This window comes from Prunus dulcis, chromosome 4, assembly GCF_902201215.1.
Source record: "Prunus dulcis chromosome 4, ALMONDv2, whole genome shotgun sequence".
NCBI classification, from domain to species: Eukaryota; Viridiplantae; Streptophyta; class Magnoliopsida; order Rosales; family Rosaceae; genus Prunus; species Prunus dulcis.
Genome location: NC_047653.1, coordinates 1640206 through 1661600, shown reverse-complemented (window position 1 = coordinate 1661600; position 21395 = coordinate 1640206). Strand labels below are relative to the sequence as shown.

Here is a 21395-nt window from a genome sequence, read left to right as displayed (position 1 = left end):
TTACTATTGGATTGAAGACAAAATTCATAATTTTTAACATTGGGATTTGGGGGGCACTTTATTAGGGAAAAGGTTCCTTCTCTGCTTGCGGTTGAGAATGTAAATTACTTGGTTTGTTTGAAGATCGAACCCTTAAATGTTGAAATTCTAATTCCTTAACAAATTTTTGGCCCATCATTAGCAATATCGATATTATTCTTAACTTAAACATATGTCTAGGAGATGTGGAGTTTTATATAAAATGCTTCGATGTTATTAAAAGTGGAACCATTTATTATATAAGACTTTCAATTTTGTTAAATTTTCAATGTGTGACTCGTATATTCTTTAACACTTAACACATAATTCGGTTTTTTAATATTTAAATTTGTCCTCTTATCCATGAATTCCCATCGTTGATTATATGAAAAAACAACTGCTGCTAACAACAGAAAGCAAATAATGAATTAATTTGCAGCGTGTACCTTAGGCCTACATGTTTCTTTAGCCCACTCCAAATAATTCATTGATAATAGGACCTTATGATACTGTTTTCTTCTCTTCATATAATATTGTTCATTTATATATTTCCAATTTCGAGTCAAGTTGAAGCGCGCGTTTCCCTTCATTCATAGAAAGAAAGTGCACGTGCCCAATCCAAAGACTCCAAACCTGTCCAACGTGGTGTTCTGCCTTTGCCTCGTGTGGCAGCCGCGCTAATTGATTCTTTAAATTAAATTTGTCAAAGTCCACATCTTTTTTTTAGGTGTTTTCCTATTGAAAGGGGCGATAGGGTGTAACAACCCACATTATCTATAACAAAACATACCAACTATTTTTGTCTTTTCAATTCAAGAATGGAGTAGTTAAACATCAAATTCTTGATTTTTTTTATGTATTGTAAGTCATCCAAAACGACATCTATTGTTACTAAGTTAATGGTGAATCGTCTTTACTGCCATGATGCCATCTCCTAATAAAAACTTGTACCATGCAACGTGAGGTCAACACTTATATTCTATGAGGCTTCTAGTCCCTTCCCCATCGCAAAGGCAACATAAACACATGAAAAATGAAGATTTAAAAAAAAAAAAACATAATTTTATAGTAAATCTAAATCATCAGTCGAAGCCAATAAAGATTGGTTCAATTGATAAGGTCCCTGTACTGTGTGTATCCCCATTAGTGTTTCAATTCAGCTGTCAGTAGTTCTCATTAAAAATTGTAGATCTACCATGACATTGGTGATGAAAATAACCAATCTCACCTTAAACATTTTTTCATAAAAAAAAAGAATCATCGGCCGAACTACTTTGAAAATTAGACCACACGAGGACGTAGGTATCTAATTAACTTAAAATTAAGTAACAAACAAGTAAAGTAACCGGTTGGAAAATGGTGGAACGTTCCTAAAATTCTATAATGGGTCACCGGCATTTTTCTGCGGGGACCACTGGGTCAATTCTTATTTTAGGAAACAATTTATTAATTTTTGTACCGAAAATAAAAAGGAATCAATTTATGAATTGTATCTTCCATTTAGGAAAGAATTAAGCAATTGGCACCCCCTTAATTGTTTCCTAATAGTAGGAATCAATTTATGAATTGTAATAAATAAATATATTTATTGAAATGTGCCCCTTAAACCGCGTCAACGGCATGTGATGTGATGTGATCTTCAATTGTTTCCTCAACCAACAAATATTCGTTTGCGTAGATCCAGAGGCTCATGGCCAAGCCAGAAACAATCACCACCAACACCAGTCAAGCCTAAAATCATTTTCAAATGCAAGATTGTCGCCTAACTCCGCAGTCCAGCCGAACTCACACAAGCAAGAGTCAGAGTCAGACAAAACCAGCACAAAGCCGCCATTGAAGCCTATTCGCTGATTTTAGCACCTTTACTTGTAGACAGTTTCTCTCTGTTATATGCATGTCTGCAATTCTCAGAGTTTGTCAGATGATGGGCATCGCGAGCAAAAACCCAGGTTTCAAGTTCCATCTTTTCTCCTTCCTCTTCACTTTCTCCTCTCTTGCTCTGTTTTGCTCTGCTGCCAGTTCAATTACGCAAGGCCAATCTTTAAGAGATGGAGAGACTCTTATTTCTGACGGCGAAAAGTTCGAACTGGGATTCTTCAGCCCGGAGAACTCATCGTCCCGGTACGTTGGGATTTGGTATTACAACATTTCAACTTCAGACCCATCAGTCATATGGGTTGCAAACAGAGAGAGGCCAATTTTTTATAAAACTGGGATCTTGAAAATTGGAAGCGATGGGAATGTGGTGGTTTTAGATGGAAATAACACCGCAGTCTGGTCTAGCAATGCTTCAGCCTCCTCTCACTCCACAGCCATACTCAATGATGAAGGAAATCTTGTTCTTTCAAGCAGCGGCGATACCAGCAAGGAGTATTGGCAGAGCTTTGGTGACCCAACGAATACATTTTTGCCTGGCATGAAAGTTGAGGTGAATTCTGCAATTGGAGAGAACAGGTTTTTGACTTCATGGAAGTCAGAAAATGATCCATCTCCAGGAGCGTATTCGATGGGGGTTGATCCACGCGGATCACCACAGATAGTGATATGGGAAGGATCAAATAGGCGGTGGAGAAGTGGCCATTGGAACAAGCAGTTGTTTATTGGTGTTCCAAATATGCCAACTACATACTCATATGGTTTTAAGCTTAGTGATGAGAATGGGAATGGAAGCATGTATTTTACTTACACACCATGGAATGTTTCGGATAAGTTGAGGTTTCAGATAAGGTGGGATGGGTATGAAGAGCAGCTTAGGTGGGTGGGAGATAAAAACCAGTGGGAAGTGATACAGTCTCAGCCTAACAAGTCCAATGACTGTGAGCTTTACAACAGGTGTGGCAAGTTTGGGGTCTGTAGTGCATCGCATGGTTCGGGTTCGGAGTGTAGTTGCATGCATGGATTTCAACCAACGGATTGGGATCAATGGATTAGGAGAAATTGGTCAGATGGGTGTTCTAGGAAGACCCTCTTACAGTGTCATAGAAATAGAACAATTGGAACAGAGGAAAATGATGAAGAAGATGGGTTTGTAGGTCTAAGGTGTGCCAAGTTGCCTGATTTTGCAGACTTAGTTGTTCGTGGTTCAGATGAGAATTGCGAGGAGATTTGTCTTAAGAATTGTTCTTGCACTGCATATGCATTTGTTCAAGGGATTGGTTGTATGATATGGACCGAGGACTTGCTGGATGTCCAAAAATTTACAAAGGGGGGAAATACGTTGAACATTCGTCTTGCGCATTCTGATTTAGGTAAATTAATTCTTCCTTTGGCTTTATTCGAGTTTTTTTTTTTTTGTCTCTGTTAATCTTTGCTATAACCAAAAGGTCAGTACTAGCTTTCTTTGTCATTGTTGAGGTTTCTGATTTTGGTTTGTTTTTCTATACAAAAGAAATCAAAGTGAATTGGAGTTACTTTTCTGTTGGTGTAAAATTGGAGTCACTTCATTGTGCTACACACATGACTTCAACTGGAAAACCACTCTAATACCGTTTCTTTTGTCTCCTTTTATATATAGGTGGCAAGAAAAAATTATCCACCCTTGTGATAATAGTAATTTCTGTAGCGGGAGCACTCTTCTTAGTCATCTTCATGTTGCTATTATGGAGGTTTAAAGCAAAACTGAAAGGTAGGATACACATTTCCCTCCCTTATGGTGAATGAGAGGGTCTATATCTTTAGGCAACTTAAGAAAAATGTCGACTGTTCCATTATATAACCTTCTTTCCATTTTGTTTCTAACTTTTTCTTTTGTTATTATCTAGTGTTGCCTACCACTTCTTCCATTTCATGGTTGAGGAACAAAGATCCACCAATGCTCGATGCTAGCAAGAGCAATGAATTCTCAACAGATGTTTCAGGGTCAATTGACCTTTTTGCAGAAGGGAATCAAGTAAATGGATCTGAGTTACCATTGTTCAATTTCGCTTGTGTAGCAGCTGCTACAAACAACTTTTCTGAAGAAAACAAGCTTGGGAAGGGGGGTTTTGGTACCGTCTACAAGGTGAATTTATATGATGAGCATGTCTGCAAGTATTGAAGTAAGATGTTATGTACTAGAGATTTTACCCTTTTTTTTTTTCTTTCTCCCATTACCAGGGCAACCTTCCAGGGCTACAAGAAGTAGCTATAAAAAGACTTTCGAGAAGGTCTGGCCAAGGCTTGGAGGAGTTTAAAAATGAGATTAGTCTGATTGCTAAGTTACAACACAGGAATCTTGTTAGACTATTAGGATGCTGCATTCAGGGAGAAGAAAAGATGCTGCTTTATGAATACATGCCAAACAAAAGCTTGGATTTCTTTCTTTTCGGTATGTTCTCTTTCAGCTAATTAACGTATTCTTTTGCATCAAAATATGTACTTCAAATTCATAGCATTGTGGATATAGGGATTGTTATTAGGAGGTGTTTGTTTCACTTAGTAGTTGCCTCTTTGGTAAAATGGCAGATCCGTCCAAGCAAGCACTATTGGATTGGAGAAGACGCTTTGCAATTATTGAAGGGATTGCAAGAGGGCTCCTTTATCTCCATAGAGATTCCAGACTTAGAATAATTCATCGAGACTTAAAAGCTAGCAACATTTTGCTAGATGCAGATATGATTCCCAAAATTTCAGACTTTGGTATGGCAAGAATATTCGGGGGGAACCAAAATGAAGCAAATACAAATAGAGTTGTTGGAACATAGTAAGAATGACTTGTTGAAACTAATATAACCTATTTTGATCATTTCAAAATTTATTAATCTAATTTTCAAATATCCATGATGCAGTGGTTATATGTCACCTGAATATGCAATGGAAGGTCTGTTTTCTGTAAAGTCAGATGTCTACAGCTTTGGGGTACTGTTGCTAGAGATTGTGAGTGGCCGGAGGAACACTAGTTTACGCTCATCAGAACACTTAAGCCTCATTGGATTTGTAAGTTTATACATGATGTTTTGAGTGTTAAATGCTAGCTTTAGTCAGTACTATTCATAAACTGTAATGATGAAATGAATTTTTGGAATGTTTTCAGGCATGGCATCTTTGGAATGAGAATAGAGCAGTGGACCTCATTGATCCATCCACTGCAGAAACATGTTCCCAAAATCAAGCTGAATTATTGCGATGCATACAAGTAGGGCTATTGTGTGTGCAAGACTCTGCAATTTCTAGACCAACTATGCCGTCCGTGGTGTTAATGTTGGAGAGTGAAACTGCAAATCTTCAAGTGCCAATACAACCTATATTTACTTCAATTAGGAGATATGTGGATACAAAATTTAGTACAGACGGCCAGGATTTAGCATCCTCAAATGATGTCACAATTACAATGGTAGATGGGAGGTGACATATAAACTTGCTACATGTTTATATGCTATTCCATCTATTACTGGGGTTAAGTAATGTGTATAGTCTATAGTTTTGGTTAAACAATTGTGAGGGGAAAAAGTAAATACTCATACCAGAATTCTAATAGAGATTGCAGTTTTGGTTTTTGATGACTGTCATACTCAATAGCATGCCTCATTGGCACCACCATCCTTCTCCACTTTCTAATCACACATGCATGATAAGTTGAAGAACCTACTAGTTATGCCACAACCAATTTTGCAGATTCCCTTACAAATTTTTTTTCTAACAATTTTGATCCATGCAGATGCTTGTGTCACCTATTAAAAGTAAATTTGAAGACAGTAAAATTCAACCTTTAAAGAATGACCACAGAAAGAAAAGCACTTCCATTCCCAAAATATGTATCTTGTGTCTTGCTCTGTTAAACATTTATGAAGTAGGCACCTCAAGAATCAAATCTGTTATACATTGGTCCCATGCCCTCAATACATCCAACTCCAAGGTAGTCGTTGAATTTTAAGCAGAGAACAGAGCAGCACATAATAGTCAGACACTGATTAAGGTAAGCATAGACTTTGTGCTCCCCTGTCTCCCCTGTCCAGACAGGAGAGCCATTGATTGAGATGGGCCATAACGTGGGGTTCACATTGATCAATGGCTTCCTATGCACACATAGATTAGAAAACTACATTAATCAGTCAAAATATCTCCACAAGGAGCCAAAATATATTTCAAAGTTTTCGGCGGTTGACTTTAAAATTCAAATTTTTTTTCATAATGAAGTTTCCTAATGTGCTTCATATTGTCCATGTTGATGATGCGTAAGAAAATTAACAAGCATCAAATGTGAATCCACTTGCTTAGATATCCTCTGAATTTTATACCAAAACAGTGTTATTTTAGTATTGCTTTTCTGGCAAACATAATAGGATTTAAATGGGTATTATTAGAGCTGAAACTATTGCTAGTGCTTTAAATTCTTCCATGTTTTTCCTATTCTTCTTCAGCTTGCTTCTGTCACAGCACCATTGTGCTGAAGTTTATGAAATAACTCCTTCACAACCATTATCACAGGGACAAAACCTTGTCTCTCCTGGCTACATTTTTGAACTGGGTTTCTTCAGTCCTAATAACTCGGCTAATAAGTATGTGGGGATATGGCACAAGGATATATTTCCTCGTAAAGTTGTATGGGTGGCCAACAGAGAAAATCCTATTGCAGCTTCAGACACCTTGGCTAGTTTGACAATTAGCAGCAGTGGGAATTTGGAGCTTGTAGATGGCAAACAGAATTCTGTTTGGTCAACCAATATTTCAGTGCCATCTAATACTTCAGCTGCAGTTCTTTCAGACACTGGAAACTTTGTTGTCAAAGATGATGGTATAGCAGCTGCTGATCCATTGTGGCAGAGTTTTGATCATCCTAGTGATACAATTCTACCAGGCATGGTGGTTGGATTTGATACTAAATCTGGGAAGAAGAATTTATTGACTGCATGGAAAAGTGAGGGTGATCCATCAGCTGGGATATTCTCTGTTGGACTTGGACCCCAGACTCCATCACAAGTGTTCATTTGGATTAATGAATCAACTCCCTACTGGAAATCTGGGCCATGGGATAAATCTAAGTTCATTGGTGTACCAGATATGGATGATCGATATCTAAGTGGATTTACTCTAGTTGAGGACGTGCAGCAGGGAACAAAGTATTTTTCTTATAAGTTATTTGACAGTACTCTCTCATATATAGACCTCTCTTATGAAGGAGTACTTACGTTTATGGTTTCAGACAATGGCAGCAACTGGTTTCGTAACTGGGAGGCACCAACGAATCCGTGTGAAATTTATGGAACATGTGGACTTTTTGGGGTTTGCAAAGCTCCCAAATCTCCAACTCCGACTTGCAAGTGTTTGAAAGGTTTTGCACCCAAGTCACCTGAGGAATGGAGCAAGGGAAACAGGACAGGAGGGTGTGTGAGGCAAACCAAATTGTTTTGTAACACCAGTAATTCAGTTGTTTCAAGTGGAAAAGAAGACGGGTTTCGGCAGGTGGACAGGTTAAACGTGCCAGATTTTCATGAGTATATTGCAGATATGGATGTTGATGAGTGCAAGATAGAATGCCTAAAGAATTGTTCTTGTCTGGCTTATGCATATGTTACTAATATAGGGTGTTTGGTCTGGTCCAAAGACCTTATTGATATACAAGACTTTGCCCCTGGCGGATCAGAGCTTTTTATTCGCCTAGCTCATGGAGAATTAGGTATATGATAATATTGCTTGCACAACTCTAATTATCAATATCTTTTCTTTAGTCTAATACTTTATGTGTTCAAATTCATTTCAGGTGAAGGAAAGCCAATAAAGTTAATTGTTAGCCTCACAGCCATTTGCTTTATCGTTATCTTGGGTGCCATCGTCTTCTGTGTGCATAGGTTGCGAGCGAAACAAAGGGGTAAGAGAACGACATAGAGGGATATCAGCTGATGCATTACTACTTAATCTCTCCTTTCCTCTCTCTAAAATACATTATCAAATTACCATAGCTTCTATGGATAACTTCATAAGTGCATATTTTACTTGTTGATATCCTTTCTAGGATGAAGTCGGTAGGCTAATTGGTCTGACTTCTTTGTTTTTTCGCTCTGACTCGGTTTTTGATTGCTATCTTTGCCAAATCAGGAAAAATCAAAGTTAAAACAAAGTTCTTTCAATTCTCTGATGTGAATGATAATTCAAGAGAGAATCTTCAAGAGTATATAAGAAAACATGATCCATCAGAGCTATTCATCTATGATTTTGACAGCATATTCATTGCAACGAACAATTTCAGCATCACAAACAAACTCGGGGAAGGAGGATTTGGCCCTGTTTACAAAGTGATTATTTATTTATTTTTCTATTTTTGAAGGAAAATATAGTATTGCAAAAGCTGCAAGATACAGACATGAATGCAATGATTAATTTGCAGGGTAAGCTACAAGAAGGGAAGGAAATAGCAGTTAAAAGACTATCAAGTAGCTCAGGGCAAGGCATACAAGAATTCAAGAGTGAGATGCTGTTGATATCCAAACTCCAACATAAAAATCTTGTTAGGATCATGGGATGCTGCGTCCAAGAGGACGAGAAGTTACTGATTTATGAGTTCATGCCAAACAGAAGCTTGGATACTCTTCTATTCGGTTAGTTTCACTGGAGGTTTATGTTTGGCTGCACTTTCTCTTTGTTACCTGTCTCCTCCTTTGTTAAACTAATATAATTGATAATCCCTTAGTTCTTTGTACTATGCTGTACTCAGGGGGGGTCATAAAGATTCTTTTAGAAACAAAAACAATCAAGCAAGACAGCCCTGCAGATATAATGCTCATAGTTATTAAATGAATTGCATAATATGTGAGTTCAGTTCACTATAAAGTCGAAGAGACAATGTTGAACTACACCTGGAAATGAATTTCAATTTAATTACATTTACATCCCTGTTTCACTATTGTTGTATGTCATTATTTTCTAGCAATTAAAGGCTGAAAATATTGGTTACATTTCAAATTTTTTCATTGATTAGATCCAGTGCGGCGACCTGAGCTTGATTGGGGCAGACGCTTCAATATTATTCAGGGTGTTGCTAGAGGGCTTCTGTATCTCCACCATGATTCTTGTTTGAAGGTAATACATAGAGATTTGAAGGTCAGTAACATTCTCTTGGATGAGGACATGAACCCAAAAATTTCAGATTTTGGATTGGCACGTATCGTTCAAGGGACACAGAATCTAACGAATACTCAGAAGGTTGTGGGAACACTGTAAGCATCATTCCTTTTCCTATTCTTGGAAGAACAACACAGCTTAACTTTCAATGTTAGTGAATTTATATGGAAGATTAGTTGCATGGCATTTAGATATATAATTTTTGGTTGCATTCTTAAGATCAGAAACCAAGAAAGCAATTTTGCCAGTTAAATACTAATAAATTGATTGTGCAGGGGCTACATGTCTCCGGAATATGCCATGGGAGGGATATTTTCTGAAAAATCTGATGTATATAGCTTTGGGGTCTTGCTATTGGAGATTATTGGTGGCGTGAAGAATACCAGCTTCAGTTACTGTGGCCAACAGCTAGGCTTCCTAGCTTATGTAAGCTAACAATTACAGCTGAATGTGAAATTGTGAGTTTATGAGCAGTCTCCTTCATATAGCCTAAAAGTCTAACAATTCTACACAACTTATATGAATTTTGTCAGGCATGGCACTCATGGAATGAAGGCAGGGGATTGGAGTTGGTTGATAAAGTATTGGCTGATTCATCTTCCTCATCAGAAGTAATGAGATGTGTGCATATTGGACTTCTTTGCGTACAAGACAATGCTGCAGATAGGCCAATCATGCCAGATGTAGTTTTCATGCTAAGTAGTGAGACAGATCTTCCACAACCTAAACGGCCTATATTTACCTTCCAAAACTCAGTCTCTGATCCTCAGCCAAAGTATGACAATATTTTCTCCACAAATGAAGCTACGATAACAATGATTGAAGGACGGTAAGGTAAGAAATAGAAAATTGTTACATCAAATGCAATGAGCATTCTGAAGTGTTCTTACACATATAGAAGGTTTTCTTTTCGGTGTACAAAACAACCCATTTTTTCTTGGGACCGTAAATGAAGGTTTTCCCAAAAGCAGAGACTAGCCTGGTCCTTGATTGTGTACATTGTTACTCTTGGTAATCCTTGGTTGTAACTATTGTTTACTTCTCTACCAACGAGATTTTCCATGTTAAATCTTTCTCACAAATGGAAAGGCCACCAAATCAAAGATTCTAAGAGCAACTCCAGCAGTGCTGGGTTACTCGGGCTGGGGGGGTTTGGGGCCAAAAATGGAGTCCAGCAGCACAGGGCCAGCCCGGGCGAGGGTGGGGGCCAGCAAAACGGGCAGGCCCGAAGGCGGAAATGGCCCGAGGTCCAAACCCAAGTCCAGGACAAAATAGCTGACGCCAGCATGGCGTCAGCCCTGAAAATGGAGGGGCATGGAGCATGATAGAAGATGTTAGCTTGTGTGAGGCTTGGGTCGAAGTTAGTCATTGTCCAGTAACGGGCAATGAGATTAAATTTTCTCATATGTGGAAAAAAATTCATCAAGCATTTTGTGAAAGGGCAATTGGGCGACGGCCTTCTCGTGAACCACGGCGAGCCTGCTTTTCATCCTCCAGCAAAGCAACTGCTATGCCAAGTTGCTCATCTAGTTCTCTCTGCGCCCTTTTGCTTACAGCTCGTCTACGCATTCTCTCTCTAGTTTCTCTCTCTTGCCTCTCCAAAATCTCTTCCATGTCTGCCATTGAGAATGGAGAATGAAATCTAAAATTTGAGAAATGGAAATGTAGAGAAGAACTGGTGTGGGAGGTATGAGCTGAACTTCTGATTTTATAGAAAAATGTACACAGATAGATATGACACGTGGCGCAATCTTAGAGGGTGAAAATCTTATCTGAAATTTGAAATTCAAATGAAATTTCAGATTTCAAATTTATCTGAAATTTGACATTTTGAATTTATCTGAAATTTGAATTTTGAAATGTATCTGAAATTTGAAATTTATCTGAAATTTATCTGAAATTTGAAACCGAAAATCTTATCAGAGATGAATAGTATTGACACGTAGGAACCCAAAAATCTTATCCGAAAATATTATCCAAATTAATTATTTAAGTAAACAAAATTGTGAAAAAAAACAAAAAAATGAATAGTAATTGCCATGGCAAGCCCCTAACTGCTGGAAACACATTTTGCTGGAGGGCACTAGGGCAGCCACTATTCACGTGAATAGTGGCTGCCCTAGGGCTAATCTTGCCATGGTAAGGGGCAACTGGTGGAGTTGCTCTAAGGAAATATGGAACTGAGAAAATTAATTATTGATTCAATATTGAATGAAGGTTGCCAAACTTACCTGCCTCATTGGCACCACCTTCCTCTGCCGCTGCTTTCCAATCTGCATTGCATGGTTTGCTGCAGTTTGCATGTCAAAATCACATATACATGACAATATGAAATGTGTTAATCAGTTATGAAGTAAGCTCCTCAAGAATCATTTTAGTCCGAACATCCCATACCCTAACATCCAAGCTGGTAATTGACTCGATGCAGAGAAGAGAGCTGTACATAATAATAGTCAGACCTGGATGGGCCCTACCATTGATATTTCCAGTGTGGAAGAGTTCCAGGTGGCTGGACCATTGATTGAGATGGGCCGTACCATGTGGTTCACATTGGTTAATGGCTCCGAGTTGGCCACGAGGAGCAACTAAATGAATCATATGTCCTGGACTACAAATAGTGAACAATGTGATCTAGTCAAACTTGTCTGCGCATGACTTTAAAAGCATTGGTAGAATTTTCTTCATAAAAAAATGGAAAAGTCAATTTCCTCATAGTGAAGATTACTAATATGCTTCACGTAGGGTGCATCTGAATTTTAGCCCAACATAGTATTTAATTGTCCTTGTTGGGTTTCTGTTAGCGCTTTAAGTTCCACCATGTTCATCCTATTCCTCTTCAGCTTGCTTCTGTCACAGCATCATTGTGCTGAAGTTTATAACATATCTTCTTCACAACCATTAGCACAGGGACAAACCCTCGTCTCCCCTGGCCGCATTTTTGAATTGGGCTTCTTTAGTCCCAATAATAATTCTGATAATAACAAGTATGTGGGGATATGGCACAAGAACATACTTCCTCGAAAAGTTGTTTGGGTTGCTAACAGAGAAAAGCCTATTGCAGCTGCAGACACCTTGGCTAGTTTGGCAATAAGCAGCAATGGGTATCTGGAGCTTGTAGATGGCAAACAGAATTCTGTTTGGTCAACCAATATGTCAGTGCCATCTAATACTTCAGCTGCAATGCTTTTAGACAGTGGAAACTTTGTTGTCAAAGTCAGTATAGGAGCAGCTGATAAATTGTGGCAGAGCTTTGATTATCCAAGTGACACACTTCTACCAAGCATGCTGCTGGGATTCGATAAAAAATCGGGAAAGAGGAATGTCTTGACTGCCTGGAAAAGTGAGAGTGATCCATCAACTGGGATGTTCTTGGCTGGACTTACACCACAGGTGCCATCACAGTTTGTAATTTGGATGAATGGATCAACTCCCTACTGGAGAACTGGGCCATGGGATAAATCAAAGTTCATCGGGATACCGATGATGGATGATGAATATCAAAGTGGATATTACCTAGATGATAATGTGCAGCAAGGAACAAACTATTTTCATTATAATATCCCTGACAAAACTGTGGCATATATGGACATCACTTCAGAAGGTATGCTGAAGCTTATGGATTCCGTAAATGGAGAGAACTGGAGTCTTCACTGGGCAGCACAAAAGAATTCATGTGACAAATACGGAGTATGTGGACCTTTTGGGGTTTGTACAGCTTCTGAGTCTCCAACTCCAATCTGCAAGTGTTTGAAAGGGTTTGTACCTAAGTCACATGAAGAATGGAGCAAAGGAAACAGGACAGCAGGGTGTATGAGGAAAACGAAATTGTTTTGTGAGAGTAACACTAGCAAGTCAGTCACTTTGAGAGGAAAAGGAGATGGGTTTTCGAAGATGGTACGGTTGAAACCACCAGATTTTCATGAATATATCACGTCTTCGGATGCTGTAGAGTGCAAGATAAAATGCCTAAATAATTGTTCTTGCTTGGCTTATGCATATGTTGATAATATAGGGTGTTTGGCCTGGTCCAAAGACCTTATTGATATACAGGAGTTTTCGTCTGGCGGAGTAGATCTTTTTATTCTCCTAGACCATGCAGATATAGGTAAATGATGATAATATTGCTTGCACTGCTTCAAGTAGAAATATCTTTTCTTTTCTGTCTGACACTGTTTGCATTTCAACTTCATTTTTTCAGATGAAGGAAATCGAACGAAGTTAATTGTCAGCCTCACAGTTATTGGTTTTATTAGTATCTTGGGTGCAATAGTGTTTGGTTTGCACAGGTTGCGAGCTCACCAAAAGGGTAAGAGAGAGCAGGGGATGCAATTCATTTGTGTAAGCTAACAAAGAAATTTTATGGCTTGATCTGACTCAGTATTTGATTGTTATATTTGCCAAATCAGGAAAAATCAAAGTAACAACAAAGTTCTTTAAAGCGACTGATACTACTGAGACTTCAAGAGACACTCTTCAAGAATATATTAGAAACCAAGATCCATCGGAGCTATTCATCTATAATTTTGATAGCATATTAATCGCTACGAACAATTTCAGCATCTCAAACAAACTCGGGGAAGGAGGATTTGGTCCAGTTTACAAGGTTATTATTTATTTCTTTTATCTCTTTCTGAAGGAAAATATAGTATCACAACATCTATACAATTCTACAAAACTACAAGATAAGGACATGAATACCTTGATTAATTTGTAGGGTATGCTGCAAGAAGGGAAGGAAATAGCGGTAAAAAGACTATCTAGTAGCTCAGGGCAAGGCATAGAAGAGTTCAAAAATGAGACGTTGTTGATCTCTAAGCTCCAACATAAAAATCTTGCTAGGATCATGGGCTGCTGTGTCGAAGAAGATGAGAAGTTACTAATTTATGAGTTCATGCCAAACAGAAGCTTAGACACTCATCTATTTGGTTAGTTTCACTGGACTTTATCTTTGTAATTTGCCTACTAACTTAAAGCCACGAATGAATTCACATGAACTAAATGTTCGGGCACAAAGAATCAAAATTATTTTTGATTGATAAAAGAATCACTGATTTATTTGCAACACAAACAGTCAAGCAAGACATCCTGCAGATCTAATGCTCATAAATGTAAAACTGAATTGTGTACCACATGAGTACATTTCAGTTCTTTATAAAGTATAAGAGACTATGATGAACTAGACCTGAAATCAATTTTGTATCTGACTACACCCCCGTTTCACTATTGTTCATATAAATGCGTCAGTATTTTCTATGGCAATTTAAGGTTAAAAATGTAGTGACAGTCACGTTTTCATTGTACAATGCATGGGATATATGAATGAAACTATTGGTTATATTTTGATTGTTTGCACTGATTAGATCCAGCGCGGAGACCTGAGCTTGATTGGGGCAGACGCTTCAATATTATTCAGGGTATCGCTAGAGGGCTTCTTTATCTCCACCACGACTCCTATTTGAAGGTAATACATAGAGACTTGAAGGTCAGTAACATTCTCCTGGATGAGAACATGAACCCAAAAATTTCAGATTTTGGATTGGCACGTATCGTTCAAGGGACACAGAATCTAACAAATACTCAGAAGGTTGTGGGAACACTGTAAGCATCATTCCCTTTCCTATTCTTGGAAGAACATCAAAACTTAATTTTCAACGTTCAGCACATGGCCATAATGCCATTCATATCAATATATTAGTGAATTTATATGGAAGCACAGAGATAACATGTAGGAAATCTAGCTGTACCATTCATTTTATTTAGAGCCCTGCAATCTTAACTGAAATATTAGTTGCATGCCATTAGGAGATAAATTTTGTGGCCCTTTTCTTAAGACCAGAAACAAAGAAGAAATATTGTCAGTTAAAATACTACTGAATTGCCTTTGCAGTGGCTATATGTCTCCGGAGTATGCCATGGGCGGGATATTTTCTGAAAAGTCTGATGTCTATAGCTTCGGGGTCTTGATATTGGAGATTATTAGTGGCAGGAAGAACACCAGCTTCTATTACTGTGAACAACATCTAGGTTTCCTAGGTTATGTAAGTTCACACTCGAAATCTTATAAATTGTTAAACAATCTATTTGAAGCTAAATACATATATATGAAATTTTGTCAGGCATGGCACTCATGGAATGAAGGCAGGGGATTGGAGTTGGTTGATGAAACACTGACAGATTCATATTCCTCATCAGAAGTGATGAGATGTATGCACATTGGGCTTCTTTGTATACAAGACAATGCTGCAGATAGGCCAACCATGCCAGATGTAGTTTTCATGCTAAGTAGCGAGACAGATCGTCGACAACCAAAGGAGCCAATATTTACCTTCCAAAACCCAGTCTCTGGTCCTCAACCACAGTCTGAAATTATTTTCTCAGCAAATGAAGCTACCATGTCAATGATCCAAGGACGATAAGCAATATCAAATTTTTGCATCTAGTGACCTTTGGCCATTCTGTATGGAAGTTTTCCGTTTGGTTTAGAAAACAACCTGTTTTGTTTTTCTATTTTTTCTTGGGAATTGGTATAGTGAATGAAGCTTTTCCCTTCATGTATACTTCGTTTCTCCTTCGCCAAGAAACTGATTATTCCATTTAATATTCAAGGTCCATTTAATTAGATTTGAAAAATTGAAAAATTTATTCATATTGATAGTGAATCAGATTGATTTCTATAAAAAAGAAAAAGAAAAAGAAGAAGTCAATATTCAACGGTTCGAACCTACAAACACACACTCTGTTGGATTATTGTATGTTTAATATACAATGAGCTATGTATCTGACCAAAAAAAAAGAAGGCCTTTTTGTCTTGACTGTTGACCTGGAGCCTTAAGAATGATTATAAAGCTTGCGGAATGTTCGAAGACCCCTGCTTACCTCCTCCTGAGCACTCTAATCTCAAAGACAGGTGAAAATGCGAACCCATTTAACTCAGTCTGGCTCGAGACAGGGACCAAGGACGACAGAGATTGACCCTCTGTAATTTGTTAATACGGCTCGGTGAAAAAATGGCGACAAAGATTTGACTTTTTTTGGCTGCTGTAAATTTGAGGTTCGTAGCAACTTCCCACGAATTGTTTGTTTTTCCGAAAATATTTCGTTTCTCTTTCTTTTGTATAGATACCCAAATTTATACATTCAGTCAATTTGAATTTATATTCATAACTGGTCATATTAAGCAACAAATTTATATTACTAGACATGATTATTTTTTCTTTTTGCTGGTCAATCGCCCAAGAATTAATAGTAATGGGTACATCAGTAAGGCAGGCCCCAACATGATTTTGTAAGCATTGGTGGAATTTTCAATGAAGTTTCTGATGTTATATGAGAGAGAGCAGAAATGAAGTTCACTAAGAAAGTCATTGATTAGCCCAACAGTACCTAACACTCGTCATTGTTTTGGTTGGCAAGCTTGTGCATCCATGATCCATTTGCATCTCAAATTTAGCCAAAACAATATTTAATTGTCATCACTGTTTTTATGAACAAAAGATGTTGGGATGTACTAGAACTGATAATTTTAGTGCTTTTAATCCCTCCTATTCTTCAGCTTGTTTCCATCACTGTATTGTGCTCAAGTTTATGACATAACTCCTTTGAAACCATTAGCAGAAGGACAAACTGCTCTTCTGCTTCACCAATCTCCCTTGAAGTCTGAAGAGGAGTGACAGAAAAATAGGCCTTTTCTTCGCAGAATGTAACATCCATGTGAATAAATATTTTCCAAGATGGGGGATAGTAACACTTGTTTTCTATGAGACAGAATTCCAAACAAACAAACACACAAATGAGGGAACAAGGATCATGTTTGTTATGGTTGTGCTGGTGAACATGAACATAACTAACAAATCCAGACACTTTAGGTTGAATATGAAGAACTGAGGGAATCAAATGATACTAAGAAAGGGTCTGCATAGGTGATTGGTACTGAAGAACCTGGGATGGGACACGATTTATAAGGTACACGTCTGTACAAATGGCATCAACAAAGTATAAAGAACGAGCCACTTCTAAAAGGTGACGATTTTTTAAGTTCTGCTATACCATTCTGTTGAGGAGTATATGGACTAGAAGTTTGATGCATGATGCCATTTTGCGAGGTAAAGTAGTCATAGCTGACCCGTCGACATGTGAACCAGCTAACATGGTTGCTTGCCTGTTGGCTTCAGAGCACACCTGTGCATATGCAGCCTGCACACTTGGGAGGGGATCTTCGGCTACAACTTGACCTCAAATTCTATCCAAATGATGGTCAAGACCAGCCAAGAAATACGTCTATTTGTTGCCAAATTCATTGCAAGGTACCATAATAATCAGATAGAGAAGTACCATTTTGACGAGTTGCGAGTGCCTTAACTGAAGCTCATACAATTTGATGCATCTTTTCCAATAGAGTAGGTCTGGATAACAGCATACCAAAAGAAAAATAACCCTTAAGCTTCTGATCATGGAAAATATAGTATTGCAAAAGCTGCAAGATACAGACATGAATGCAATGATTAATTTGCAGGGTAAGCTACAAGAAGGGAAGGAAATAGCAGTTAAAAGATTATCAAGTAGCTCAGGGCAAGGCATACAAGAATTCAAGAGTGAGATGCTGTTGATATCCAAACTCCAACATAAAAATCTTGTTAGGATCATGGGATGCTGCGTCCAAGAGGACGAGAAGTTACTGATTTATGAGTTCATGCCAAACAGAAGCTTGGATACTCTTCTATTCGGTTAGTTTCACTGGAGGTTTATGTTTGGCTGCACTTTCTCTTTGTTACCTGTCTCCTCCTTTGTTAAACTAATATAATTGATAATCCCTTAGTTCTTTGTACTATGCTGTACTCAGGGGGGGTCATAAAGATTCTTTTAGAAACAAAAACAATCAAGCAAGACAGCCCTGCAGATATAATGCTCATAGTTATTAAATGAATTGCATAATATGTGAGTTCAGTTCACTATAAAGTCGAAGAGACAATGTTGAACTACACCTGGAAATGAATTTCAATTTAATTACATTTACATCCCTGTTTCACTATTGTTCATACAACTATGTCACTATTTTCTAGCAATTAAAGGCTGAAAATATTGGTTACATTTCGAATGTTTTCATTGATTAGATCCAGTGCGGCGACCTGAGCTTGATTGGGGCAGACGCTTCAATATTATTCAGGGTGTTGCTAGAGGGCTTCTGTATCTCCACCATGATTCTTGTTTGAAGGTAATACATAGAGATTTGAAGGTCAGTAACATTCTCTTGGATGAGGACATGAACCCAAAAATTTCAGATTTTGGATTGGCACATATCGTTCAAGGGAGACAGAATCTAACGAATACTCAGAAGGTTGTGGGAACACTGTAAGCATCATTCCTTTTCCTATTCTTGGAAGAACAACACAGCTTAACTTTCAATGTTAGTGAATTTATATGGAAGATTAGTTGCATGGCATTTAGATATATAATTTTTGGTTGCATTCTTAAGATCAGAAACCAAGAAAGCAATTTTGCCAGTTAAATACTAATGAATTGATTGTGCAGGGGCTACATGTCTCCGGAATATGCCATGGGAGGGATATTTTCTGAAAAATCTGATGTATATAGCTTTGGGGTCTTGCTATTGGAGATTATTGGTGGCGTGAAGAATACCAGCTTCAGTTACTGTGGCCAACAGCTAGGCTTCCTAGCTTATGTAAGCTAACAATTACAGCTGAATGTGAAATTGTGAGTTTATGAGCAGTCTCCTTCATATAGCCTAAAAGTCTAACAACTCTACACAACCTATATGAATTTTGTCAGGCATGGCACTCATGGAATGAAGGCAGGGGATTGGAGTTGGTTGATAAAGTATTGGCTGATTCATCTTCCTCATCAGAAGTAATGAGATGTGTGCATATTGGACTTCTTTGCGTACAAGACAATGCTGCAGATAGACCAATCATGCCAGATGTAGTTTTCATGCTAAGTAGTGAGACAGATCTTCCACAACCTAAACGGCCTATATTTACCTTCGAAAACTCAGTCTCTGATCCTCAGCCAAAGTATGACGATATTTTCTCCACAAATGAAGCTACGATAACAATGATTGAAGGACGGTAAGGTAAGAAATAGAAAATTGTTACATCAAATGCAATGAGCATTCTGAAGTGTTCTTACACATATAGAAGGTTTTCTTTTCGGTGTACAAAACAACCCCTTTTTTCTTGGGACCGTAAATGAAGGTTTTCCCAAAAGCAGAGACTAGCTTGGTCCTTGATTGTGTACATTGTTACTCTTGGTAATCCTTGGTTGTAACTATTGTTTACTTCTCTACCAACGAGATTTTCCATGTTAAATCTTTCTCACAAATGGAAAGGCCACCAAATCAAAGATTCTAAGGTAATAAATTAATTATTGATTCAATATTGAATGAAGGTTGCCAAACTTACCTGCCTCATTGGCACCACCTTCCTCTGCCGCTGCTTTCCAATCTGCATTGCATGGTTTGCTGCAGTTTGCATGTCAAAATCACATATACATGACAATATGAAATGTAATAACCCAAACCCAAAATTCATAATTTATGAATAATTTATTTTGAGAAAAGACAATTTTGCCGTTGAAATATTTTATTAAGAAAAAGTTAACTTTTTGACCGGAAAGGAATTTTACAATTCTACAGACACCGTTGCGTAGAGCACGGTGAAATGAGTTCATAGACACGTAGTGGGCCCGAATCGGAGTTGTAACGAGAGAGTTATGGTCAAAAGAAACTCAGTTGCACAACTGTAAATATTTCGAAAATGGATTTTATAAAAATTAGATCTCTCTCTCTCTCTCTCTCTCTCTCTCTCTCTCTCTCTCTCCCCCTCTCGCAACCTTCTCTTTCGCACCGTCACCTTCTCTCCTTCGAAACTCCGGCCACCGGCCACGGCTGTGGACGGGGCCGGTACCAAAATGACCGGGACGACGTCCTCTTCCAGCCCTGGCTAGCTCCCGCCTCGAGCCGCTGCGGTTTCGCCTGAAATTGGAGAAGAAGCGGCCGACGTCGCCCGATCTTCACAGCTTTTCCCTTCATGTATACTTCGTTTCTCCTTCGCCAAGAAACTGATTATTCCATTTAATATTCAAGGTCCATTTAATTAGATTTGAAAAATTGAAAAATTTATTCATATTGATAGTGAATCAGATTGATTTCTATAAAAAAGAAAAAGAAAAAGAAGAAGTCAATATTCAACGGTTCGAACCTACAAACACACACTCTGTTGGATTATTGTATGTTTAATATACAATGAGCTATGTATCTGACCAAAAAAAAAAAAGGCCTTTTTGTCTTGACTGTTGACCTGGAGCCTTAAGAATGATTATAAAGCTTGCGGAATGTTCGAAGACCCCTGCTTACCTCCTCCTGAGCACTCTAATCTCAAAGACAGGTGAAAATGCGAACCCATTTAACTCAGTCTGGCTCGAGACAGGGACCAAGGACGACAGAGATTGACCCTCTGTAATTTGTTAATACGGCTCGGTGAAAAAATGGCGACAAAGATTTGACTTTTTTTGGCTGCTGTAAATTTGAGGTTCGTAGCAACTTCCCACGAATTGTTTGTTTTTCCGAAAATATTTCGTTTCTCTTTCTTTTGTATAGATACCCAAATTTATACATTCAGTCAATTTGAATTTATATTCATAACTGGTCATATTAAGCAACAAATTTATATTACTAGACATGATTATTTTTTCTTTTTGCTGGTCAATCGCCCAAGAATTAATAGTAATGGGTACATCAGTAAGGCAGGCCCCAACATGATTTTGTAAGCATTGGTGGAATTTTCAATGAAGTTTCTGATGTTATATGAGAGAGAGCAGAAATGAAGTTCACTAAGAAAGTCATTGATTAGCCCAACAGTACCTAACACTCGTCATTGTTTTGGTTGGCAAGCTTGTGCATCCATGATCCATTTGCATCTCAAATTTAGCCAAAACAATATTTAATTGTCATCACTGTTTTTATGAACAAAAGATGTTGGGATGTACTAGAACTGATAATTTTAGTGCTTTTAATCCCTCCTATTCTTCAGCTTGTTTCCATCACTGTATTGTGCTCAAGTTTATGACATAACTCCTTTGAAACCATTAGCAGAAGGACAAACTGCTCTTCTGCTTCACCAATCTCCCTTGAAGTCTGAAGAGGAGTGACAGAAAAATAGGCCTTTTCTTCGCAGAATGTAACATCCATGTGAATAAATATTTTCCAAGATGGGGGATGGTAACACTTGTTTTCTATGAGACAGAATTCCAAACAAACAAACACACAAATGAGGGAACAAGGATCATGGTTGTTATGGTTGTGCTGGTGAACATGAACATAACTAACA

The 21395-nt window shown here is 38.1% G+C and overlaps 2 protein-coding genes across 2 annotated transcripts; both read left to right on the top strand.

The window, feature by feature from the left end:
• Window positions 1–1656: 1656 nt before the first annotated feature.
• On the top strand, window positions 1657–10150 carry LOC117624173. Its single transcript, XM_034355314.1, has 15 exons — window positions 1657–3266; window positions 3533–3643; window positions 3780–4018; window positions 4114–4324; window positions 4462–4699; window positions 4785–4932; window positions 5030–5341; window positions 5790–5851; window positions 6300–7612; window positions 7697–7804; window positions 8032–8228; window positions 8321–8531; window positions 8912–9149; window positions 9330–9480; window positions 9588–10150. Exons 1-15 carry the CDS (start codon window positions 1913–1915, stop codon window positions 9885–9887), a joined length of 5193 nt encoding a protein of 1730 aa, XP_034211205.1. The 5' UTR covers window positions 1657–1912; the 3' UTR covers window positions 9888–10150.
• A 1566-nt stretch (window positions 10151–11716) lies between these two features.
• LOC117624493 (G-type lectin S-receptor-like serine/threonine-protein kinase At1g61500) lies at window positions 11717–19304 on the top strand. The gene is made up of 7 exons (XM_034355782.1): window positions 11717–13159; window positions 13253–13360; window positions 13461–13657; window positions 13769–13979; window positions 14415–14652; window positions 18583–18733; window positions 18841–19304. Exons 1-7 carry the CDS (start codon window positions 11872–11874, stop codon window positions 19138–19140), a joined length of 2493 nt encoding a protein of 830 aa, XP_034211673.1. The 5' UTR covers window positions 11717–11871; the 3' UTR covers window positions 19141–19304.
• Window positions 19305–21395: the final 2091 nt, after the last annotated feature.